The 11,236-nt window shown below is 40.4% G+C and overlaps 1 protein-coding gene across 1 annotated transcript in view; it reads right to left on the reverse strand.

Moving 5' to 3' along the window:
* Positions 1-9,753, reverse strand: part of emc2 (ER membrane protein complex subunit 2) — a 79,835-nt gene extending 70,082 nt beyond the window's left edge. The window contains exons 1-3 of the mRNA XM_063198726.1: positions 9,665-9,753; positions 8,507-8,620; positions 1,342-1,406 (exon numbers count right to left, since the gene is read on the reverse strand). Of these exons, the coding sequence (XP_063054796.1) occupies positions 1,342-1,406; positions 8,507-8,620; positions 9,665-9,704 (219 nt within the window). The 5' untranslated portion in view covers positions 9,705-9,753. The remainder of the gene's footprint in view (positions 1-1,341; positions 1,407-8,506; positions 8,621-9,664) is intronic.
* Between the last annotated feature and the right edge of the window lie 1,483 nt (positions 9,754-11,236).

Below are 11,236 nucleotides of genomic sequence, written 5' to 3' on the forward strand. Positions count from 1 at the left end.
GACGTGTCCAGCAGCGAATAAAAAAAGTTAGTATAAAACCGTTAAAAAGAGTTGCAGAACTTGAGATTTTTCCCCCACTTTTTGAGAGACTTTTATGATAAACAACTCAGTGATACAGCTGTGGAGAGAGGATGTGGGGGTGAGAAGAGTGGAGGAGGGAGGGAGAGAGCGAGAGAGAGAGCGGGAGGAGTGGGGTGGAGTGGAGAGAGGGGAGGTCGTGGCCAATGAGCGAGAGAGAAAGAAAAAAAACTGAGGTGGAAGGGAAGTCACAATGCTAGTCTGTGGGCACCCACAATTCCACACTGGCTATAAACAGGGCAGAGACAGGATGCTCCCTTTACCAGTTTTTTCCTCTGCTGAAGCGCAAGCCACCCCCTTTTGTTTTTTTCCCCCCTCACACGCAAATACACTCACACACATTCGTCATGACATGAGAGGTGAGGAATGGTTATCGTCACATCAAACTGTTTTCCCGGGTAAAATGGAAAGCTTACGCTCTTGTGGCTGGACTCAACTGACCTAAGCAGTCATGGCCAGGGCAGTCTCTCTCTTATTTCCTTTTTTATTTCCTTCACTCCCCCTCCTCTCCATTTTCTGATGTTTTCAATTTTCTCTGTCCAAAGACCATAGGATTGTGCTGAGCCAGACAACATAATATACTTCCAGTCAATGGGACCACCACCAGTCCCTCTATTATTTGCTTTTAATGTGCTTCACAAAACACAACACGGTACGTCAGTGCTGAGCCCGAGCGCATGATCGATAGCGTATAAATAGCCTCCGAACAAAAAGAGAGGAGTGGGAAGGCTGTGAACAAAAACACAAGAAAGGGGGAGAAAATAACAGGAAAAAACTGAAAAAGGCTTCTCTTACATTTACAGACCAATAAAGTTGACATCCTCTCAACTCCATGCAAAGACTGAGTGCTCTCAGTTGAGTCAATTTCTCAGGTCCACCCACCCACCCACACACACACACACACACACACACACACACACACACACACACACACACACACACACACACACACACACACACACACACACACACACACACACACACACACACACACACACACACACGCCAATCTTCAGCAAAGTGTTTTTCCAAAGTATAGACAGGGTGATGTATTTTGGCAGGGTAAAAATCATTTCGGAGTCTGGCAAACGGAGTCAAAACCTACGGCCTTGCCTTTTGACTGTGAATGATGGCTTTTTAGAGGTGGGCGGGTGAGGAGAAGAGAGGAGGTGACTGAACTGATCCTTTAAGGCGAGCAGGCAACGGAGGACGGACGAGGGAAGGAAAGAAAAAGAAGAGGAAAAAGGAAAAAATATTACTCACCCAGGCCAAATCATCCCGACAGCAGTCCAACGCCGCTATCATCACCTGCTCATAAATAATCCAAACTGGGCGAAAGGAGACATAAAAAGAAAAAGAAAAAGAAAAAGGGAGAGAGAGAGAGAGAGAGAGAGAGAGAGAGAGAGAGAGAGAGAGAGAGAAATGACACCGTCTCAGCTTGGTTTCTTATTTCAACATGGCATCCCCCTATGGAACAAAATATATGTAAGGGTGATAAATGATCTTACAGGGCGGTTAACACATCCTAAACGGCAACTGAGACATTTCTGCCTGTGCCAGAAGCAGGATGGAACACAGAGGCATAAGTCTAGATCTAGAATCCAGGATTCTCTCTTTGCATTGCCAAAGGTTTACAGTAGAGGTACAACTAACGACAGAGAATCTCACGGCAAAGCAAGACCCTTGAAGACAGTGCACACACAGTACCTATTGTTGATCGTTCCCACCAGTCTTGTCAAGGGCTATGAGAATGCTTCGGTATATGCCAGTTTCCTACACCATCATCTGACTGCAGTAGGCTGCGTGCGGCTAAGGGTCATTTCACGTGAAATCAGACACTTTGGGACCCGACCGACCCGGATTTCAATCATACTTGGTGTGCCTTTTTAGTAGCAAGGTAGCACCCCAGAACTGCATTGGTTTGAATCTGACACTAATATTAAGGGAGAAACAGACTAGGAAAGGTTCACATGTGAGGGTAGGACACTATACATTCAGCCTTGAATATATCAGTCAGTGTTAGTCACAAAAAGATGCCTGTGGTGTTATTTGAAAGCTCTTTTCTGGCTCTACATATTACACAATCAGCTTGGAATACAACAACTCTCAGAATATGAATTATGATAAATTGAAAAATTAAAAATTGAATATCTAAAAAAACTATATTTTAAAATGGCCAGTTCCTTGTCCAAACGTAGCCGGCAATGTCATTAGCAACACCTCAAATGCTGGTGTTCGGTTTTTTATTCATTTCAGAGAGATTTTTACTCACAAATATGGCATCATACAGACCACTTACTAATAATATGGTAATACCATAGTAGCATCACATGACAAAACAAAAACAAAACAAAAATGGTCAGTTTCCATGGTCCCAGGTTTCAGAAACTATGGCAGATATCCATTTATACACACCAAATGATGATATGTGAATGTTTGAACATTCCTTCTCTGTGTACCTGTGTCATCTTCCCTTTACCGTACTTTAAAGAGATAATCAATGGCTACACTCTCATTTTGTACTCTACCAGTGCATTTGAAGCAGCAGCTGTGTCTTTTGTAGATAATGTATAAGTACGTCCCGTTGCAGTTACAGGTTCCACTACCAGAAGCACATCCTGATGATCCATGACAAGTCTATCTGTTCTGAAGGGAAAAGTGAAGGATGGAGATGGTCCATGAGGATGCAGGAAGTTCAGTTTCACCTCTCCAGTGCTCGGCATACATTCCTCAACACATGCTAGCCACCAGTTGCCATCATATACAGCTACAACATACCCTTTGATGCTTGAAAATGTAACACATTCCTTTACAGAGCTCACTCTTTCAACTCTGCCTTCTCTGAATGCTGAAAATGGCCTATTACTATTCCAGGTACTCAAAAACTACACAGCTTCTGCCCATTGTCAATGGACATTAGGCCATTTTCTGCATTCAGAGAAGGAGTTGAAAGAGTGAGCTCAGTAAAGGAATGGGTTACATTTTCAAGCATCAAAGGGTATGTTGTAGCTGTATATGATGGCAACTGGTGGCTAGCATGTGTAGAGTAATGTATGCTGAGCACTGGAGAGGTGAAACTGAACTTCCTGCATCCTCATGGACCATCTCCATCCTTCACTTTTCCCTTCAGACCAGATAGACTTGTCATGGATCATCAGGATGTGCTTCTGGTAGTGGAACCTAACTGGAACGGGAAGTACTTATACATTATCTACAAAAGACACAGCTGCTGCTTCAAATGCACTGGTAGAGTACAAAATGAGAGTGTAGCCATTGATTATCTCTTTAAAGTACGGTAAAGGGAAGATGACACAGGTACACAGAGAAGGAATGTTCAAACATTCACATATCATCATTTGGTGTGTATAAATGGACATCTGCCTTAGTTTCTGAAACCTGGGACCATGGAAACTGACCATTTTTGTTGTGTTTTTGTTTTGTCATGTGATGCTACTATGGTATTACCATATTATTAGTAAGTGGTCTGTATGATGCCATATTTGTGAGTCAAATTCTCTCTGAAATTAATAAAGAACCGAACACCAGCATTTGAGGTGTTGCTAATGACATTGCCGGCTACGTTTGGACAAGGAACTGGCCATTTTAAAATATAGTTTTTTTTAGATATTCAATTTTTAATTTTTCAATTTATCATAATTCATATTCTGAGAGTTGTTGTATTCCAAGCTGATTGTGTAATATGTAGAGCCAGAAAAGAGCTTTCAAACAATACCACAGGCATCTTTTTGTGACTAACACTGACTGATATATTCAAGGCTGAATGTATAGTGTCCTACCCTCACATGTGAACCTTTCCTAGTCTGTTTCTCCCTTAATATTAGTGTCAGATTCAAACCAATGCAGTTCTGGGATGCTACCTTGCTACTAAAAAGGCACACCAAGTATGATTGAAATCCGGATCGGTCGGGTCCCAAAGCGTCTGATTTCACGTGAAATGACCCCTAAGGTTTCATCATAAGCAAATATCCCGCGCCATCAAAAAATGTAATCGATGCTGAAACTGAGCGCCTAGTGGGGTGTTAAGGAAATTCATGGCGTGTGTGGAGTAGTCGGACCAAATGATGGCGACTTGATGTTAGACTGAGTTGAACCCATCACCGTGTTATGTCATGCAAACCCTGCGTGCCCTCTGATGCAGCTTATTGGATGACGTTCAACATCCACAGCGTTACGAGCTTCGCTGCTCTCCAAGTCATTGCTGAGTCACATCGCAAAATTAACACGGCTCTTCATAATTAGGGTTTATTTTAACGAAGTGTGTCATGCAGACAAGTGAAACATTTCTTAATGTGCATTTCACCAGTCAGCCGTACGGGGGGAAGCGGGCCAATAATTACTGCCGTCAGCTAAATTAATTCCAAACACGCCTGAAGGAAAGGAATTAATATCGTGTGTTAGACAAGTGTGTTTTGATGGGCATAGCAACTAGTTCAGCTGACTGCCTTCAAACCTTGCTAATTGGGAGGAAATACATAAAGTATAAAGTATAACTAACAAAAATACAACTCTACTGCACAAGAAAAATGATAGGCCAAAACAAACAAACGCCTGGTGTTTTTCAATGCCCTCTTTTATGATTCCAACTTGTGCTTTGATAATTACCATCTTGTTTCACAGCCAATTTAAGAGCTGGTTTCAATAAACGCAGCTGTGTAAAGCATTTATCCAGCTCTTTAAAGAGTGTATGAATCATAATGAGTACTAAGAAAAAAAAGACCCGGCCTCAGCCAAAATGGAGTAAATAGTGTTACTTAAAGAGAAACAGAAAAAGAGAAATGAAAACAATTGAAAGAAACTGGGATCGCGAACAGAAGAATGACATTTTCCCACCTTAAGCAGATGGTGTCCATTAACTCAGGGGGAGCTTTCTTTGTTAACGGTGCTGGTTTGGTCTGGCTAATAATACAGTCATTGCACTTTTAACAGCCACCCATCAGCGTGCCAGCGAGAGCTACGCGATAGGCTAACTCACAGACTACCTCCCATCCACACACGCAGATGAAAATTAATGTAAGAACATCGAAAATATAAAACTCAACACATTAAGTAGTCAACTTCCAAGATCTGATCTAAAATATGGACAGGCATGTGCTGTGTGCACCTGAGGGATGAGGTTGTACAGTTAAACAGAAACAGTATTGACATCTCAACGTAGGAGGTTTAAGAAGTTTCCAACCTTTCAGGAAAAAAGTAAATAAGCGCTGTTACGATATGGACTGCTTTGAAAACAGCGTCTAAACCTATCCACCTGCCTGCTCCAATCATTCAGAGAGAAAACTTGTTTTACAGACTCTATCCCAGTTCGCTCTTACATCTATCTTGAATATGTCAAAAATATGTCTGTCTGGAAATGTTTTTCCTGACTCAATCAAAAATTCTGGCAGAACTTATGACTCACATTAAACATGTGAATCTGTTTCTTACAAGTATATGTGACCGTTTCCATAATAGTCCCCAGAGAAACTTTTAACGCGAAAAGTTAAACACATTTACAATCAACAGCCAATTAGCTCACACTGGACATAATTACTCAAGTGAGATCACTCCTAAAATAATAAGTTAGTAAAAACCTGGAAGTTCACTGGGTTATTCAACGGCCATTTGTGTACAAGTCCACAATTGTTAGCTACGGTATAATAATTTTAACAATCTGAGGAAAACCTTGACAAAACCACATCAAAACATAACAATAAAATCGCCAAACCAAACCCGTCTTTAGCGGGTGCATTGCTTGAGCAGTTGCTGAAAAACTGACAATATTCATAATATGCGTGCAGTATTCACATCATTTACCACTGACCAGTCTGAGTGCATAATCCAGTGTACAGTTGAGGACGATATTACTAGCCCCCCTCCTGAAATTAGACATATCTCTTCATTGATCATTGAGAATGATCATTATTAATAAATGTGTGTTACTCTGGAAACAAATACACCATGGAGATAGTATCCAATAAGTTAAATTTGGACTTTTCCATTTTCACAATGAGTTTAAACAAAAAAGTGTAAAAATGGCAAGGACAAAATTATTAGCCCCCTTATCATTAATAGTCAATACAGTGCCATTTATGAACAAAAATTGACACCAGGCACTTTGACACATGTCCTACCAGGGATTTTGGCCCATTTTTTTCATGGCAAATAGTTAAGCTGGTCCAAATGGCATGGATGTTGAGGATGGACATTCATTTTCAGCACTCTTCAAATACTATCTAAAGGATTGAGGTCTGAACCACTCCATGACCATGGTTTTAGTATCCTTGAGGAACATTTGAACTATTTTGGATGCAAGTTTTGGGTTATTATCTTATTGAAAGATCCAGTGAAGATCTTAGCTCCCTCTATGAGCATATTTTTGCAAGGTCACTTTCCACATTCTATCATAATTTTCAGTTTTTATGGTGCCGTACACCCAAACAAGGTTTCCTGTGGCTGAGGCTGCCACAGAATGATGCATCCGCCACCATGTTTAATTGTGGAAACCATCTTATAACGATTCAAGGCCTATCCCTTTCTTCACCTGACAGAAGCAGAATTCATGCATCAAAGCAGGTGCAATTGAATATCATCAGATGAAAGCAGAGATGTTCAAAACTCATTTTTGACTTTCAAATGTTCACAGGCAAAGCTCAGTAACACTCTGATATGCACTGCCTTTAGTAAAGGGGTTCTTCTGTGATGATGGCCCCAAAGCCCAATATGATGACAAGCCCTAACAACTGTCTTTCTTGGTGGGGGAAAAAACTCCAGGTGAGGCCAGGTCAATAACAATCATCTGGCAGGTGTCGAATGCTTCTTTGGTCTAATGAGGCCAAGCAGTTTCTACAGTTACACACAGTGGTGGGGCATCAAGTTTAGTCTGTTATTCAGCCTCAGACACAGGGAGTCTGGGTCTGAATCTGGATTGCTGGGTCTTCCAACAACATTATAACCCAAAGCATACATTTAGATTAGTTCAGAGGTTCTTCAAGGACACTAAAGCCATGATATTGGAATCACCCGCTCATAGTCCAGTCCTCAATCCCACTGAGAGTCTGTGGTTAATGTCTATGCTCAGCATCCATGCGATTTGGACCAGCTAGAACACTTTGCAGTGAAGAAATGGGCCAAAATCCATAGTGGGGCATGTGCCAACCTAGGTAGCAACTTATCAGAGCCTGTTGTCAGTTTTGGTTCATAAATGCCGCCATATTGACTATTAATGATCAGGGGGCTAATAATTGTGTCCTTGTCATTTTTGCCCTTTTTTGTTTAAACTCATCGTAACAATAGAAAAATCCAAATTCAACTCATTGAACATTATCTCCATCAGTGCATTTGTTTCCAGAATAACATAAACGGTTAATAATGGTCATTCTTACTGAGAAATCAAGAGAAATGTCTAATTTCAGGAGGGGGGCTAATAATATCGTCCTCAACTGTATATCCCAGAGGCAGCAAGACTAAGCACATCTCTTGCAGCCTTCAAAAGCAAGTAAAGACTCTCCTCTTTCCTGACTATCTACTATACTAATGCTTGAGCTTCCCTAGCCCCAGGCCAGACTCTTGACATGATGTGTGTGAGTGTGTACTTAAAAAAAAAGGTAACTAAACCTTCTTTGCATCTGCAGTTGTTGTTCTGTATTTTCCCTGTGCACTTGTGTCTTCTAGTGATGTTAGCATCTGCCAAATGCAATGTAATGTATTCCACCGGCCTGAGTGCATATTCCACTTGTATTTTGGCTGTAATAGTGTGGATTGATTTATGTTGCGCTGGTTATTCAATCATGAACAGACACCCTTGGCATGACAGCTGGAAATCATGTAGGTAACACACCTGTGTGAAGTTGGCACCCCATATGTTGAAAATATGGATAAAAACATTGTGATTTGTTTGTGCATCGTTTGTGCACGTTTGTGCAGGCAAAATGAGCGTTTGTGCACAAACCGTTTTTAAGATATTTAACTTTGTGTCCTTAATTACTCAGCACCCCATTAACATCCAAATGACTCGAAAATGGTTGGAATCGTTTGTGCACAAACCGTCTTTATATAATTTAACTTTTAATTTTTTGGAAGTAGGTGACGCAGCACCCGTTAACATCCAAATTACTCAAAAATGCTTGGAATTGTTTGCATGCGTGTGTGGGTAAAATTAATGTTTGTGTACAATCCCTTAGTATGTTATTTTGTTTGCTTTTGCTATTTTATTTATGTTATTTAAATCTTAAAAGTTTAATATCTTAAAGACAGTTTGTGCACAAACGCTCATTTTGCCTGCACAATCGTGCACAAACGAATCAAAATACTTTTATTCATATTTGCAACATATGGGGTGCCAACTTCACACAGGTAGACAACCAGGGTCTGTCTGGCTTCTGCTGTGTCCACTGTGGTCTTTACAGTGAATAATATGGCTTGTACTCACCATCATCTCCAAGCTTTGAAGCGTGATCATTAATCAGTTCTTCTCCTACGTCCACAATCTGTTCGCTGTTTCTGTAATTTTCCTCTCTCCATTTCCGGAGTTTGTCCCTCATATCTGTAGCCATAGAGGACATGGAAGCCAAGTTGCACATCAACATGGGGACCATCATGAATGACAACCACCACAGACTATTCTCGCAAGGCAGCTAATAATGCTCTGCAAAGGCACATTTTTGCCAGCTGTGATGATTATTTGAACAGTGTTGAGACAAATAATATATCAGGTCTCTTTTCCATTCATGCCATGCCCAACCAAAAACAAGATCCCTCGCAAAATGAATATAGCCTATATTGAAACTTCGCAGTGCCAGCCTTTGTTTCGTTGTATGAACATGTCAGCAGTAGGCTACCACCCATTGCAATGGCACATTTCCAGTGTCTGATAGAGAGAGATCAACATGAAAACTGCAAATGGGCAATTATGCAGGTCTCAAAAAATGTCCTATGTTAATAAGAGACAACTGTATTAATTCACAACGATGATACCGGCTGTCTAAGTAAATGACGACAAGTGACATTCATGCCAAGTGGGCTGTCATTAATTTGCCATGTGTCCATCTTTTGGACAATGACTTTACAGTCGCCGCATTTCGCATGGATGTTTCCAGTCACAACTATTATAGCCCAACATATTCATTAGTTTAGTGTTTTTTTTTAAGTTAGGGTTCCTTCCCTGTCAAGCTAATGGTTTGTCATGCAAAAGGCCATACCAATTCATTAGCTAGGCTAGCATAAACAAGCTATCGTCCATCATAGTGAATGTTGATTCGTGTATTTCTGGTAACATCGTGATGACCGTATGAACGAGTAATATAACTTGAACGTTAATATCAGTGATATAGAGCTCTACATGTCTTATAATGTACCGTACACGCATGACCCAAAGGCACCACTACAAGCTGCTACACAACTATTGCCTCATATTAGCAAGGAAACCACAAGACAGAGGCAAGCTAACACTGCTTTGCGAGATACACCGTTGTCTGTAACAAAGAAGAGAATTAACGGCAAACTACAAGGTGGATTTTTGGATGGACTAACTGGTCGTGTTATCAAAATGTCTTGAAATTTGCAAACGCGACGTCAAAATGGTATTTACCTTCCCAAGTTACATCGTACAGATCCGACACAGACGCCATTTTTCCAGGAATGCGTAGGCTACGCTGTTGACGTTTCAGAGGTCAAACCAAGCGCAGAAAATGTGGCGTAGTCTACGTTGATGTCTTGGAATGTCGAACAATGCAAGGGGGTAGGCGGCCTATAATATAATATAATATAATATAATATAATATAATATAATATAATATAATATAATATAATATAATATAATATAATATAATATAACTCAAAACCATGGTCATTGTCAATAGTTTAAAGCAGTTTTTGTAGTAGCCTAGGCAGTTATGCTTGGTTTTGCCTTGACTCACTGAATTGTAATGTGCATTATTCGCCAACTTCATGTCGGCACACACAGAGCAAAACTGAGCCAGCTTTTAAGAAAAGTATTCACTTGAAATCTCAATCTTCACAGTACTGTAGCCTAGGACACATTTCAAAAGTCATGATCATTGTCAAATGTGGACTAAAATAAAAGTTCAGTTTGTGTTATGTTAAGCCTTGAGCCATTGAATTGCAATTTTCAAGGCTGCCAATTTAGTTTAATGTGTGGTTAGTGTTTTGACTGAAGGACACATCTCTGCCCGCCAGAACAGTGTGCAAAAGAATAGAGGCCCGGTCCAAGCTGCCATGCAAATCAGACATAGCCATGTGGGAGAGAGAATTCGTTACTGAGGCAACTGTCCGCATCTAATCAGCTGTTAATTAGGCCCTATAGGCCTTAGCCTACTGTATTCATTCATTCATTCATTCATTCATTCATTCATTCATTCATTCATTCAGTCATTCATTCATTCATTCATTCATTCATTCATTCATTCATTCATTCATTCATTCATTCATTCATTCATTCATTCATTCATTCATTCATTCATTTATTCATTTATTCATTCGTTCATTCATTTAGACCAGTGGTTTTCAAAGTGGGGGCCGGGGACCACTGAAGGGCCGCGAGAGGTTGCTAGGGGGGCCGCGGCAGGTTGGCAGGACAAGTATAGCACAAGAAAGTGAATAATTTAATAAAGTTAATAACTAACGTAAACAAAAAACATCCAAAAGCAAGCAACAATATTCTCAACAGCATTAATAATCTATTGCATCCCTGGACACAACTACTATTATTGTTATTATTTTATATATCCTAGTGGGGCACTGACTCACCATTCTAGACTATGGCTATGAAAAGTGTACACAGGAAAAAAAAAAATAGTGTGGCACGAGTCATTCCGGGGGTCCTTGGCTGAAATTTACTGTTATGTGGGGGGCTTGTCATGGTAAAGTTTGGGAACCACTGATTTAGACTATAATACTGCACTAATACTGCCAAATCATTGGAAGAAAAAGATGTTATTGGAATTTCACCAATTGCCAAATGTCAACATGAGAGTTTCTGTTCAAAAGCTTAAAATGCCCTTTAATAGATTTCAATTGCTGTAAACCTCACATGTGAACATCTATTCATTGTCTTTTTCTCTTCAAACTCTCCTGAGAGAGAGAGAGAGAGAGAGAGAGAGAGAGAGAGAGAGAGAGAGAGCAATAGCTACACTGTGAAGGA

The sequence above is a fragment of the Engraulis encrasicolus genome, chromosome 5 (assembly GCF_034702125.1).
Source record: "Engraulis encrasicolus isolate BLACKSEA-1 chromosome 5, IST_EnEncr_1.0, whole genome shotgun sequence".
In the NCBI taxonomy this organism is placed as follows: domain Eukaryota; kingdom Metazoa; phylum Chordata; class Actinopteri; order Clupeiformes; family Engraulidae; genus Engraulis; species Engraulis encrasicolus.